A 15,564-nucleotide genomic window follows, 5' to 3' on the forward strand; every position below is an offset into this window, starting at 1 on the left:
CGTGTGGAGTGCACTCGTGATAAGAAGAGGGGTACATCAATAAGGAGAGCGAGTTCCTTATCCCCTGTGCTTCCTTAGGTATCTCAAAGGGGTCTGCCACACGAAAAATCACTGCGGCGAAGCGGGGTCCGTAAATAATGGCGTCCAGAAATCGAACCCTTACCCTTAGGGTCGGAAGATCAGCGCTCTCACTCACCAGATGAGCACGCCTCTCGTTGACGCTTGAAGAGCAGAGAATGTGTCACGGGTGAAGAGCCTTGCTGACACCAGAATGCAATAGAAGATGTATATAGGATCCTCAAGAAGTTGGATTGATTGCCTAATTCTATCGCGTGATTGAGTGAGAGAGATAGGTGTGTGTAATTTGACGTAGGTAGGATTTTAATGGAAAAGTGAGGGGAATGAGAGGGAAACTCGGCGTCGACATCAGATTACTCTGAGCCACGGAAATCGACGATGGCTTACACAATTTTACGCCTTAAATGACGGGCGGAGTAATGCACCACCCGAGTGATTACCTCCACGTGGCTTGCATCCATCGGGGAAATAGATACCACTTGTAAATTCAGCCTCGGCCGAGATTTGAACCCAGGCCTTCGATTTGGGAAGGCAGTAATCTCACCACCACTCCAACTGAAGCCCCTAGGATAAGCTAGTCGAAGAGAAGAAGCATCAGAATTTTTAAAAAATACGCTTGCAATGAAGAAGTAAGACAACATTCAATGCACTTGAAGATGTACGAGGGTAGGCTGAAAACTAATGCACACATGCTTGTAGACCACAAACAAAATGACATACAGAAGCACTCCTGGTGACTTGTGGAAGTAACATTCCCCCTCAACATGCGTAAAAGGAAAAGCAATGTGTGGAATGATTTGAACGGATAGTAGCCTTCTGCGGGTCGGAGTCATGGGCCAATCAGGAAAGCTAACCGAAATAGGAGGAGGACTTTAACAACCTAGTGATAGATGAGTACGATGAAAATCAAATCAGAATCGAGGAGGTAATTATAAGAGAGTAGAATGGAATATGTTTCCATGCGGCCCTTCCATGCACGGAAGAGAGAAATGAGGTGGATATGGCCGCGTTCCACTTGCCCCGAGAGGACAGGGATGTCAGGAGTAGGACGAGAGGGAGGGAAGGACGGAAGAGAAGACGAGGAAGATCGATTCACAAAATGCGAGGAGAAACCGTGAGGGAGGCGTTAAAGGTGGTCCAGAAGGGTGGGGGAGAACCCGAGCCCTTAGAGAATGGATGTAGGCTGTGGTCAACCGGCCTCCGGTCGGAATTACTGACGAGTGACCAGCGCATTCATCTTGTCAAGTGAAATCCAATGTGAGCTATTGTCTTAGAAACTAGTGTTCCTAATACCCTGCAAGCCCCCGCCGGGGTGTGTGGCAGGGGTTGAATGCGTACCCGACTAATTTTGATCCGAATATTTTTACTCCTGCCGCGGTCGGACAATGTTATTCTGATTCCTTATCATTCGTCGAAAAAATGACACCTTAAAATTATCTTTTCTGAAATTAATCTCTCAATTTTATTTACAAAACCTCGCCTACCGCAGTATGATTGGGGTAATAATACATTTCCAATATCACTGCTAAAGAGATGTCCTTCCAATTTAAGCAAGAACTTCAATCTTTAATTTAACCTTCGCTCCGTGAATGATTCCCAAGTTAGCTGCTCTAATATTTTGGATACGCTACCCAGTTTATCATAACATCGTTTAAGAAATGTAGCTCATCAACGCTGCACGCGATTCAATTCGTCAATCAATCGAACTTCATAAGGATCTCATATACTAGCAGCATACAGGTATTCTAAATGACGCCTAACCAGCAAAAGATAATATTTCTTTTTAACTTTCTCGTCTCATTTACCCAGCACCCTTCTAATTAAACCTATTTTTTGTTAGCTTTTCCACATATTCCCCGTATATGTTTCATCCAGGACGGGTCGTGAGTGAGGATTAAGCCACAGTATTTTATCAAGTCTGCACATTCCATTTCGCTTTGGCCTTTTCAGTTTTCATTTCGAACAAGGAATTATAGTCTAAAATTTGCTCGATTTGGTTCCCTTAGTGTTTTAGGACTCGGGAGACATCTTCTCTGATCACTGAGAGGAAAATAATAGATGATAGACAAGAGCTTTACGTAAAGAGCAGAGGTACTTCCTTCTAATTGCCTGTCGTTGGACGATTCTTATACAGCGCGTTTTCGCCCGCGTTGTCTCTATTTGGTGAGATCAACTGAAACTACGATAATATTGCGTGGCGATAAGAACTCGGCAATACTACACTCATGATTGAACTTTCAAATACATACATTATTAGACTCGCATTGCAAAGTGTAGAGGTTATGTAAACGCGTCTTGATGTAAACGCGTTGATTAACATACCTGTAGGTGAAACCGCAAAGAATTCACCCCTATTTTCGAAAACTAGTCTACATTTATTTCACGTCATTGTAAACATGTCATGATTTTTTAAGGCTCTCTGATATTATTTTGAAATTGAATAGCAACCTTACAATAATTGATGTAAATGAAGATAGCACAGTTATTTTTCACAGTTGACGAAATGACATTTGTGAGAGGATTGCACTCCGTCGATGGAGGTAATTTCAGATTACTGAGTTCTCATAATTCCTATTTACATTTTAATCGATTAATTCTGCTATCTCGTGGTAATAAAGTTAAAAGTATATCTGTATTAGGAATTGTCTTATCATTGAGAAGAATCTATTGCATATCTCTTACATAAATTGAAAGGACGTATTTTTAGCAGTGATATTGAAAATGCATTATTTACCCCATCTTACTACGGTAGGAGAGATCATGTTTGGTAAAATAGAGAGATTAAGTGTAGAATAGATAGAATGAAGATGTCATTTTTTCCACGAACAATAGGGGATTGTTAATGATAACATTGTCCAACAGCGGTAAGGTCATATTCAGGTTAAAATTAATCTAGCGTGTATTCACTCCGTGCCACACACCCTAGCGGTGGTTTGCAGGGTACTAAAATAAATGAAAAAAGAACCGCATGTACCACTTGACCCAGTAACAAATGTGTCGAGGGATAATAGACTATTAAAACATTTTTGGCTCAACTATGTTGCATATGTTCTCTCATTGTCGAGTAAAATTGTGCATCCGAAGACCGAATGTGTTTGAGACCAACCACCTCAGACAAATATCTCCATCTCATTGAGACGAAATATGGGTCCGAGAAAAGGTCAGCTAGAAGGTTAACTGAATAGAACCAGCTTTTCATGCCTCAGTCTCTGATCTGCGATATCTCTGCTTGGTTACTTCACACGCCTTAACGAGAGAGAAGCAAGGCAGGAGAGGGACACGAGGGAATCAATCGTCGCAGTGGAAATAGGAGTCGCGTATGAGGCGAAGACGCCGGTGTCTGCTGCATGTGAGGTCACTCCGAATGCTCTGTTAAAGGGCGCCTCCAAAGGCGAAAGCATGCCCGGCGGTCCTTTCCTGCCCAAGTATCGGATTCGAGGTCTACCGCCGGGATGACTCACTCCGATGGCGATCGGAGAAAGAGGCTGCCCCGAAGGGTCACGTGGCGGTCGATGCGGCCGGCGTCTTGGCATGCCCGGAGGCGATCCCACCAATGTGCGGCACAAAGCTCCCATCAATACAATACACTATACGCACCGCCACTCTTATAAGCGTTGTTTCGCGGTGCGTGCGAAACTGGACGCCGTAGCGCCTTAGTTTTCGAGCGAAAAATAATAATGCAAGCTTCCTATATTACACTCAAAGATGTTTATCGTTGCTTAATTTTTAATCCACATTCCAGGTCACATTAGGGTCACGTATAAGAAATTACGAAATTACATCGGACTTGTTTTGGAAAATGTTATGGAAAGGTGAAAGAAAAGCGTCACTCCACTTTGTTTGGTCACATGTGGTACGTTTGACAAGTATATTTGGGATCGATGGGAGAACAATTTGCTTCATAAATTAGAATTGGGAAATTTTAGATAAATTACGCTGTAGATTTGCTGTAAATACAGAGAATGTGTAAGAAGAAAGAGCACGTAAAGGGTATTTTGTAGGGTTTGAAATGGGAGTCCCTGGAGTCACGATGAGAACAGGCAGGGGTCAGAATTTTGAAAAGACGCTGATGTACTTGAGGCTGTTAGGAAAATATTAAGACGCATTGGCTCATGTAGCTACCATGTATGTAAATACGACAGACATAAAGTGAGACAGACATTACTGAGAGGTTCAAGCACTACATTCTAACCGCACTCATTATAAACCATTATAGGAAAAACAAACCTAAAACCCCGAGACTTTTAATTGAGAAAGTACAATTTCATTATCTTTCCGTCCTCATATTATTTGTTAGTTTACTAGTTTAGTTAGTGTTAATTTGTAAACGCATTTTTATATATATTTATGAACATATATTTATACCTAAATGTTGCTTTCTTTCCTATTTCTTCGCCATCCACGTGGTGCTCGTCAAATATTGCCATCTACTGTCATACTCGGAATGCGTAGACTTTTTGTCTTTTGCGTGAAATATTTCGTTATCAATGAGAAAAAATCCGAAGTCATGTTTGTGAAACACGAAACCTCTGTACCACCAGACACAACCACTTTAAGCTCTCATTTTTGTTTACGTGGTACCTGCTGTCAAGCCAGAACCGACTGGATTATCAGAATGAGTATTCCATTTATAAATGTTTAATATATAATACTATTGTATATTATGAATATCATATCACTATGGTATATGATAAAGATTGTCTGTAATTTAATGTTGTATTGATTGTCTTAATTCTTTGCACATCATATATGATGAAGATTTTACTACAATTGTAAATTATACATAAATAGCAGTAAATAGATTAGATGCTGATGAACTTCATTTTCATTTCAATTGGCATTTAAAACTTGCTTTTAAACGTTATCAACTTAAAAGGTAAAAGTTAAGAAAGGGAACAGAAAAAATGTCACCGCGAAGTGCATCACCGCCAAAGTTACGAATGCACTTGACACCACTTGACTTGCATTATAATTCTTGAAAATATATCATGAAAGGAAAAGGTGATTGAAGGTTTGCAACAATAAATAGTGTCAGGTATTCCACCGGTTAAGGTAGGTTTAGGATAGACAGAGACTGAACATATCTACATTTCTTTGCCTCGCCTAATAAGACACACCAAACCTACCTGACACTCCAGTCTACGATTAACTGTTCTTTAATGTGGCATACCTTACAAGTTCTTTCATTTCTTCCAATTTGACTATTCGTTTCCTCGTTACCTCACTTGCCTGATGTCCTCCCCCCCCCCCTCTGTCACACTCTTCAACATTCCATCCAAAACGCCCAGCATCCATCTTTCCTGCCTTCTTTAGGTTGCTCCAATCAACCCTCTCTCCTCCGTCATCGTTCTTAGTACTTCTCCGTTTGTTTTCCTTTCTCTCCATTTCACCTCTTCCATCCTGTTTCTCTCAAAAGCCTCGAATCTAGCTTTCTTCAACGACCAGGTTCCCGCCACGAAACAAGCCACTCACTACTGTAAAATTCCTCGGCACGAAACCACACTGTATTCCTCCTTCTAGGGGAAGTCTCTTTGCCCAATGCAATCCTTCTCCTTATATCACTCAAACTTAGATCAACAAAGTCAAAAACTGCTCCAAACTACGAATATTTATAAGTAAACCTTTCCACCTAATCAAGTTTTTTTTCATCCTATTTCAACGTTTGACAAACTTACTCTTTCCCGAAAGCATCGCAACCTTAGTTTGTTCACAATGATTCTCATACATATCGTATTGATTTTATAATGCACTCAGAAATGATTGCAACCCCTTAGCCGACCGACCAACTAAAGCTTGATCATAAAACGAACTCAAGCAATTCCGACTTTCATTAAAATCCGGCTAATAATCGGCAGTCATTCCTACTATTTCCAGTGCCCCCCGTGCCTCTTTAACCATTTCCATATACGTTGTACAGCAACGGTGATAATTGGCAACCCTGCCTTACACCTCTTTCTAACACTGTCCATCCGGACTCCCCGTTCCCAACTCACACCTGAGCAGTCTGGAGACATGTAAAGGTTGTGTATCAGCCTCCTGTCCCTCCAACCTATTCCTATTTCCTGCAACTATATTCATCAATTCCACCAAATCATATAATGGGAAGAGTCAACCCCAGCCGTACTCTTATAAATGGTTAAAGGATGGGTGAGGGAAATTAGAGAAGATATATGCAGTAAATAAATAAAAATTATAAAAATAAATAACTAACTGAAAATAAAACCAATGATAAATATAATAAAAAACTAAAAATAATTGAAATAATTAGATACCGCAAAAGGTTATAACAATGAAATGGAAAAATGCAAATTAATCACACACTCTCTAGCTTGGATGTACTATACAGCATTGATCCTTGCTAGTCTCAAGCACTCAAACGCACGTAATTTGCCCATTTATAAGAGTACGGCTGGGGTTGACTCTTCCCATTATATTCATACAGCCGTAGTTACCGTTCGCTTTGTACACTCCACGAAATCACTCTGGAAAGCTTTCTCGAAACCTATGCAACCAGCAACATTCTATATTCCTCTCAATTAGTGACCTCTTTACTGCGCATGCGTGTTGAGGGGGAATGCTACTTCCTTATGCCACAAGGAGTGCTTCTGAAGGTCATTTTGTTTGTTGCCTACAAGCATGTGTGCTTTAGTTGTGTTCCTACCCTCGTATGTACCTGATAAAGGACCCAGATACTCTCTCGACTCATCTGAATATATTCGCAAAAAGAGCAGTTACGAAGAGCAGGTCAAGATTCGTGAGATTTGTGAACTGTTCATTATATTTGTAAAGGATGGAGGACATTTGTCAAGCTGGATGTATACTATGCTTAGAAATAATGAAACATTGGAATGCCCTGACAAGAGGAACTATCGTTGGAGAATATTCTTTGCAATTCCATTTTAATGTAGTCTAATCATTTCAGGTAGGTTTCGCAAGATCCCTAATTATTATGACGTTTCACACAGACTTTCTATTGCTTATGCCGCGCTATTTTCCTCTTCAGCTCTTCCTAATTTTTACCGCACCACCGCTGAGCTTCATGAAAAAATCTATTCTCTCCCTTCCTCGTCAACGTCATTCCCTCACATTCTCCCTACCATTGCGGCCTTATCAACCTCCCACGCTCAAACCCTCTTCGTGTATTTTCTCCTCTTATGTCTTCGGATTCCAGCTCGCAACTTACTCTACTTACTCGTCCTATGTTAAACATTGCCGTTCATCTTGCAGTCCGTCCAGATAACTTTTTCAATGCTTTTTCACCCCCGCACGCCGGGCCAACGCCCTGCGATCTGATTCCACCTTTTGCCTCAAAGACCAGGTTTAAGGCCCGCGTAGCGCCCAGGATACTTTGGTATTCTCATCTTTACTTTTTTACTCGGTGTACTTTATATCAGCTCCCGTCCTCTTCTGTTTACTTCGCATCTTGCCAACGCCATCTACCTGTAATGCTCCAACCTGCTACCTCTTTTTCCCTCCAAATAACTGCCCAAATCCACGAACTTCTCCACCTGCTTATTCCCTCCCAAATCAATGTTTAATTTATCCTCCCTTCCTCTACAGAAACTCAACACTCAATTTCATGTGGATAATCTTCAACCCCTATTTCTCGTCAATATTCATTGAAATCTCGTTTGCGTTGGTGGCCTTGCTCTGACCTCTCCTCTCCCTCTTGCAGGTTGGATCGTCGGGGGCCTCCGGCTCCCCGGGCGGGTCGTCGCCTCCCGATGACAGCATCAACCTGGACTCCCTGTCGCCCTTCGCCGTCGGCGACGCGACCGGCAACCTCTTGGTGCTGCAGCAGAACGGTCGGCACAACTCGAACTCCACCGGTTCCGGGGGCGTCCGGCCCTGCTACGGCTCCCTCCGTCCCCTCTCGCCCACCTCTCTGGCCAACGGCACCCACCTCTGGCAGCTCCCCAAGAAGGAGGATGGGGGCGGCGGGGGTGGCGGCCAGCCGGGCCCTTACGGCGGCCTGCTCAAGGATTCGGGCGGCCGCATCACGTACACGTGGTGGGGCGTGGACGTGTTCTCGGCGGACGAGGAGGCCTCGGCCCGGCGGCGTCGGAGGCAGCGGCTGTCGTCGACGGCCTCCGCCGCGGGCGCCGCCGCCTCGGCCGCCTGGCGCAGGATCACGAGGCCCTTCTGGAGGAGGGGCGGGAGGGAGGAGAGGGCCCTGGCGGGCTCACCCCGGAGGAAGCACATCCTTAAGCACGGTATGGAACGGGCGACGCCCACAACGGGCAAACCCTGGAGCACCCTATTGGCCTGGTGGCCCCCGTCGGGGGCTTGCCGGGAACCCTTTCCCCCCTTGCCTGGAAAACGTTACACTCAAGTACTTGGGCAATATTTATTTTATTATTTATTAGAATCCACAAGTGCAGATAGACAGTGTCAGGTGGCACTCAAGTCTCAAGTATTCACAAAAGATAACAGGAAAATCAGTCAGCAAAACAAAAGTACACTTTAAGGGAACTTCCAAACACAAATCTCTTTCACAAAGCAAGAAACCCCCCATCCCATTAACATGAATCAATCAGCAGAAAAAAGATAAATTAAAAATATTAAGCTATTACATATAATTTTATACCACACATCAATCAAATTATTATATATATTCCTTACATCTTTTCTTCTTTCACTCTGTTAGGAAAGGGCTCGAATATTTTTTCAGGTAAGGTGTTCTAATCAACAATTGTTTTATTTAGAAAAGAAATTTTTTTATTTCTTCTTTGTGACCTGCATTTTATCTTAAATTTGTGGTCATTTCTCCCTATAAAATTTGGGTTCCCCGCCTCTCTCCTAAGATCTGCCCAAGCTTCCTCCCCTTCAGAATACGGAACATTCCACAAAGTCTGCTTATTTTTCTTCTGCTGTTTAAAGGTTTCCAGCCCAGCGTTTTATACATGCCAGACACACTCTCCATCCTCCTATGCTTCCCCAGGACATATCGGGCAGCCTTTCTTTGTATCTTTTCCAGTTTTTTTATGTCCTTCTTCATGAGGGTCCCATACAAAGATTCGTAAATAAAACAGTTTCTGGGGTCACTTGATGGAAGTTCTTCATATTGAACTTAAAATTAAACCACTTGGCTCTTCCACATAGAACAAATTTTTATCTCCGACCTAGGTTTCGTTATGGTATAACATCATCAGGTCCTGATGATGTTATACCATAACGAAACCTAGGTCGGAAATAAAATTATTTTCTATATGGAGAAGCCAAGTGGTTTAATTTTAAGTTCAATAAGAGATGCGTACCAATATGGTACCTACTACTATGGTACTATGGTACCTCTGGTAGGGTCTTACCAATATGCGCCCACATGAGAGTCGTGGTAGTCCAGAAGTAGAGAGTTGGATTACCGATCGGAGGGCCCTGGTTATCTTCCCGGGCAAGGCTCTCTGGCCACTATCACCTTCATCCGAGCTGTTTGATTTTTCAGGCACCAGAACTTCCTTGAAAACCTTAGGCAGCACAGAGAAAGGATTTGGCCCACCTACCATGAATTTCAGACGCCGGTGCCTTGATACTGAGTGAATTCTACCATCGCCTACCAAATCCACCTTCGGGTTGATTATTGTATTAAAATGTTTTCTACGAGGGTGAATAAGGTTCAGATGTTCGTAAGAAACATAACATGGCCGATTTAAGTTAAGGCAGCGTGTTTCCTAAAATATAAAGGCTTGACCTATTTTCCGTCATGGTAGTTTGTTTTTCACAAACATTTTGCGGTAACAAACGCTAAATTACTTACCCAAAACGTAGAGTTGGGCAAATGTTTCTTTGATGAGGACATTCAATTTTGAAATTTTAACGGTAGTGTATATTCAGAGGGCCCTAGAACACGTTTTGACGATTTTAAGAATGCCTGTCGGTTTAATTTATGTGTTCGACTGTTTTTGGGAATGGTAACTTATTATCTAATAACAAGTGTTGTTCAAAGGTATGCCTATCACGCATTATTCAATATTGGTTAAAATCTATATTATAATATACTAAATATTGGTTAAATTTGGCTAATCTGACCGTCAAATGTCAACGTTTAAATCTTCCATCAACCCTTGGCAGTTGTAGCGCCCAAAAAAATTGAAAATATTGGGAGGACTTGTGAGATAAAATATTTTCAATAAAACTACTTAGTATTCCCTTGAATAGCCATTTGGCTTGAATCATTTAAATTGGAGAACTTATTGGTCATTTGAGTGTTACTTTCATTGTTGTGCACACATAATTATGATTGAAATTTCTTAGTATTATTATTAGGTAATCTACCAGTTAATGTAGGTTTTTGGATGAACAGCTCCTAAATAAATATTTTGTGACCCCTAGGAAAACGCAACATCCTACTGTACATCAGGTCCGTCTTCATCTCTGAGTACTTTCTTCCTCCCTTCATTCCGTCCAACATCCCTATCCTGTTCCTTCCCTTTCCTCGTTTGCCTAATATTCTCCCCTCAATTACAGTCTTCAACATCCCGCTGCCGGTCAATACCCCCTTCATCCACTTTTCCTGCCTCCATTGGATTCCTCCTAACAACCCCTCTCATCGCCCACCATACCAAGTACTCGTTTTCTTCTCTGTCCATTTCACCTTTCTCCATTCTTCTCCACACCCACATTTCAAAAGCCTCCAATCTACGTCTATCCTCCTGCTTCAATGACAACGTTACCGCACCGTACATAGCTACGCTCCATATCAAAGTTTTCACGAGTCTTTTCTGAATATCCTTACTCAACGGTCCTCTCATCAACTCCCTCCTCCTTGTGAAAGCCTCTTTGCCTAGCGCAATTCTTCTCCTTACGTCCCTACTACTTTGACCGTGTTGGTCCAAAACACTTCCGAGATACATAAACTGTTCTACCTGCTCCAGTTTTTGCCCTCCTATTTTAATGTTTAGCTAATCCTTTTTCTTTCTAGAAAATCGCATAACCTTTGTTTTATTAATATTTTATTAATATTGGTTCTCATCCCGTACCTGTCACACTGAATTTCCAATTCACTCAGCAATGCTTGCAGCCCCTTGGCTGACTGACAAACTAAAGCTTGGTCATCGGCAAACCTAACTGATTTTACGAATTCCCCGCCCATTTTCATTCCAACCTCCAGTTCTTCCCATGCATCTTTAATCATTTCCTCTGCATACAGGTTGAACAGCAACGGTGATAATGGGAAACCCTGCCTTACACCTCTTCCTAACACTGCCCATCCGGACTCCCCGTTTCCCGCCCGCACCTGAGCAGTCTGAGACATGTACAGGTTGCGGATTAGCCCCCTTTCCCTCCAATCTATTCCTATTTTCTGCAATATACTCATTAGTTTTCCCCAATTCACTCTATCAAACGCTTTTTTGAAATCTACGAAACAGACAAATACCTCCTGGTTTTATTCTATATTCCTCTCGATTTATAATCTCATTGCTGCAATGGCATTACGCGTACCTCTCCCCATCCTAAACCCAAACTGATCATCCCCTAAGTAATCATTTGCCCTACTCTCTATCCTTTTGCTTATGATTCTGAGAACAACTTTAGCTGCGTGAGATATCAAACTTATTGTCCTATAGTCCTCACATGACGTGGCCTTCACCTTTTTCGGAATAGGAACTAAAACTGATCTCACAAAGTCTTCCGGCCAGATTCCTTCCTCATAAATACTACGAACCAGCCCATTTAGCCTCGTCCTCCCATATTTTCCTAAACATTTCAATAATTCCGCGGGAATATTATCCACCCCCATGGCCTTATTTAGTTTCATCTCCCTTAATGCCCTTTTTATCTCATTGTCTAGTATGCCTGGACCTAAGCTGTCTTCCTCTACGTCATTTTCTTTTTCAATGTCTAACTTTGTTGGTCTGAGTTCTTTACTATAAAGTTCTTCTATATACTCCTTCCATCTCTCTTGGATCTTTCCTGCGTCAACTATTACCTTACCCGCCTTATCTCTAACTGTTAGCATAGCTCTTCCTTTCTTACTTCCCGATAACGATTTAACTTTGCTGTACAGCGCACCAATTCCACCCTTCCTCTGAAGATTTTCCATATCCTCGCACTGCGTCTTCCACCATGCTTCTTTTGCTTTATTTGTTGCCCGCCTCAATTTATTGTTCAATTATTTGTATTTCATTTTGCCTAGTTCTGTATTTACATTCTTCTATTTTCGCCGCTCATCCATCTTTGTAATCATCTCATCCGTGATCCATGGTTTCCTAGTCCTTTTAGCGTTAACGGTTCCAATAGTGTCTTTCCCGGCTTTAGACAACCCTTTCTTGAAACTTTCCCATTTTTCTTCAATAGTACTTAGCTCTTTACCATCCTCCATGATTTCGTCTACCGTCTGTTTGTATTCCTTCCTTTCCAAACCATTTAATGCTTCTACATTCCATTTTCTAACTCGCCGCCCCTGCCTTATCTCACAACTAAATTGTGGTCAGAGTCCGCATCCGCTCCCGGGAAGCTGTACGAATTTATCACACTGTTCCTAAACCTGTGTCTAACCAGAATATAATCTAGCTGATACCTTTCTGAGTCACCTGGCATTTTCCATGTATACCTTCGTCTTTTGTGGTGTCTAAACCAAGTGTTGGTGATGACTAGCCCCTGTCTCCTGCAGAACTCAACTGCTTTCTCCCCGCGGTCATTCCTCATGCCTAAACCGTAGTCCCCCACCTCATCACCATCTCTTCCTTCGCCTACCATCGCATTCCAATCCCCCATCACTATCAAATATTTCCCTGCGGAAACACACGCGATTATGTCTTCTAACAGGATCGTATATCCAATCGACCTATTCTTTCTTATGGTTGCTCGGTGGCATGTATAACTGATTAATAACCAAGTTCGTCGGTTCTGTTCATCCATTAATGTTTTCGATCTCTTGGCTGACTGGCAAACTAAAACTTGATCATTAGCAGACCTATCTGATTTCATGAATTTTTGAATTATATCTATATTCGAAAAAAATATACCATTGTGACGTGAAACATTCATAAACTGCTCATGCAATAACTGAAACTTACGTGGGTTATAAACGGGAAAAAAAGAGAAAAAATATCATTCGCTTAAGACAACATTTCTACTCTATCAATGGCTTGGAATAAAATAAATTATTGAACACTTGAACTATGTGGTAAAATATAAGTATATCCTCAACAAATGGATAAAAACTGAATGAAAAAAGAGGAAAATATATATTTCCACAATTGCGGAGTAAAAACGATTTATAATAGCCGGGTAATTCCGCCGATAGGCGTAAATAAGAAAATTTCCGCCAATGGGCTCTTAACGAGTCATATAATCAAATTCCACGACGAGATAAATTTTCTTCCGGCGTGAACGACACGAGAATATCACTTGATTTAGCATATGCCGGATTCTTCTCGGTCTCCAAAGTGGTTCTTCATAAATTTATACCTACCCCATTTCTTGATCTCATGTCATTAATGTTATTCCCTATTCCGCTAAATGATATTACTGCACAGGCACTGCAAAGTACCAAACAATGTCTCTTCAAAAAGAGATGAGACTGTTCGAATAAATATTTTATGTTATCAGCTACCCTTAATCATGCTTATCGCATGGCAGCTAATGCTCAACGCTCCCAACGTGTTTTTCATGCTTTCGAACGCCGCCTGGACCGCTTCTTTCGGGATAACCTTTAAACCTGCGGCACAATTTTATTGGATGTCTTCAAAATTTCAAATCGGTGTCCTGTCAAGGTGGATTTCAACTAAGGAAATCGCAAAAAGTCCGTTGAAGCAAGATCCGGATAGTAGGGTGGCATGGGGAACACCGGTCTGCTGTTTTTGGCCAAAACCTCGGTAACAATCAATCAACGATGTGTGCTCTGGAGCGTTGTCGTGATGAAAGCACCAAGACTTGTTTTTCCAAATTTGTGATCTCTTCCGCAACATGGCGTGTCTAAGCCTTCTCATAACTTCCATATAGTACTGCCCATTCACTATTTGTCCTTCGGGGATATATTAATAATCGAATAATCCCTTCCCATTTCAAACAAAACGATCAGCATAACCTTCGCGTTCGATCGCGACATCCGTGCTTATTTGGGTCGTGGGGAAGATGGCCCCTGCCACCCTCCCCATCCTCCCCTGAACACTTTGCGTCACTCATAGATTCATTGCCAAATGCCTCTTTAATCATTGCATAAGTTTCAGTTGCATTTTTTTCCCGAGGTAAACAAAATCCAATGCACAAGCGCAACATTTTCATTCTCACCGACACAATAATTTGTACATCAAGCGTGTGAAAACTCAGACAAGAATCGCTGTTTTGCGGAGACAAATTGAGATAGGCACACGAGCAAAGCAGAGTTTTACCTCCAACAGATGCCGCCGATACTAGGCGACATCTCAATTATTGTGATCCGTCAAGCAATTTTGCGTAACTTTACCAGTCCGATCGTTTTTTGTCCAGACCTTGTACTACACCTACATCCCCTATCCTTGCTTATTAACAAAAGTCAAGTTGGGAAATGTTGTAGTGAAAAAGTGAGGGAGATTTTTTCTCAGTTGTTGAGAGATGGTTGAGATGTTGTCTTATAGCGTGCGGGTTCCATTAAATAAAACATTGATTCGCGACTTAAATAAGATTCAGAATAAAAATCTGAGGGTTTCACAAAGTAACAGTGATAGGAAGAAGAATACGTGGGCTCACACGTTAACTTAATACGCAAGTTCGGATGGGATCTCGCGGAGGCCACTCTGGGCACTGCCATGCAGCGTGGAAGGGGTCAGCAACCGGCGGGGCCAACGCCCTCCCCTCCACGCTACAACTCCTCCTCCGATGCCGTGTTATTGTCCACTTCGGTCGAAGAAGGGAAAGTGAAATGACGAGCAGTGTGCGACACTCTATGTTCGATTTTGTTAGTAGTAGTATTTAGGGGAGGCGACCGAAGGGTGAGGACATTTACGCCATTAAGGATGAATGGGAAAGGATGAAGGGTGGAGAGGGAAACCCGGCGTCGGCATTAGCCTATCCTTAAAGAAATGCGCCCAGGAGTATACCATAGTTAAACGTCCCATCCGACGGGCGCCATACTCACTGAAGTGCTCTCCACAAATCATCTCAAGTAGAGATCGGGACGCCACTGAAAAATATCTGCTGTCTCCAGGATTCGATCCCGGACATCCTGGGTGGGAAGCCAGTGGGCTAGCCACCTCACCATCCTGATCGCCTCAATTTTTTTGCCCTTAAATAATAACCGACAACTTTCCCCAGCAATATCCATCTTATCCAATTACGATGAGATCGATGGTTTCAGAGCCAAATGAGTAAACGTGTATACTCAAGTTAAATGGAACATTATTATTCGTCCTATAAAATATTTTTCTGATACAACTATGACGTAACTTTTGGATACCGTCCATACCAGGTGTCTTCTTCTGGTCAGTGAGACTATTTGTAAATGAAAAAATTTCACAGCGAGATTTACTTGCGTCCCTAATTTTGTGAAATAAGAGATAAGTTTCA

The 15,564-nt window shown here is 42.2% G+C and overlaps 1 protein-coding gene across 1 annotated transcript in view; it reads left to right on the forward strand.

Annotated features, from left to right (window-relative positions):
- The window catches only part of w (eye pigment precursor family transporter white), a 167,880-nt gene that overhangs the window by 97,281 nt on the left and 55,035 nt on the right, over nt 1-15,564 (forward strand). The window contains exon 2 of the mRNA XM_071586895.1: nt 7,754-8,291. Coding sequence (XP_071442996.1) covers nt 7,754-8,291 — 538 coding nt within the window. The remainder of the gene's footprint in view (nt 1-7,753; nt 8,292-15,564) is intronic.

This window comes from Hetaerina americana, unplaced genomic scaffold (assembly GCF_022747635.1).
Source record: "Hetaerina americana unplaced genomic scaffold, ioHetAmer1.1.p SCAF_27, whole genome shotgun sequence".
Taxonomy (NCBI): domain Eukaryota; kingdom Metazoa; phylum Arthropoda; class Insecta; order Odonata; family Calopterygidae; genus Hetaerina; species Hetaerina americana.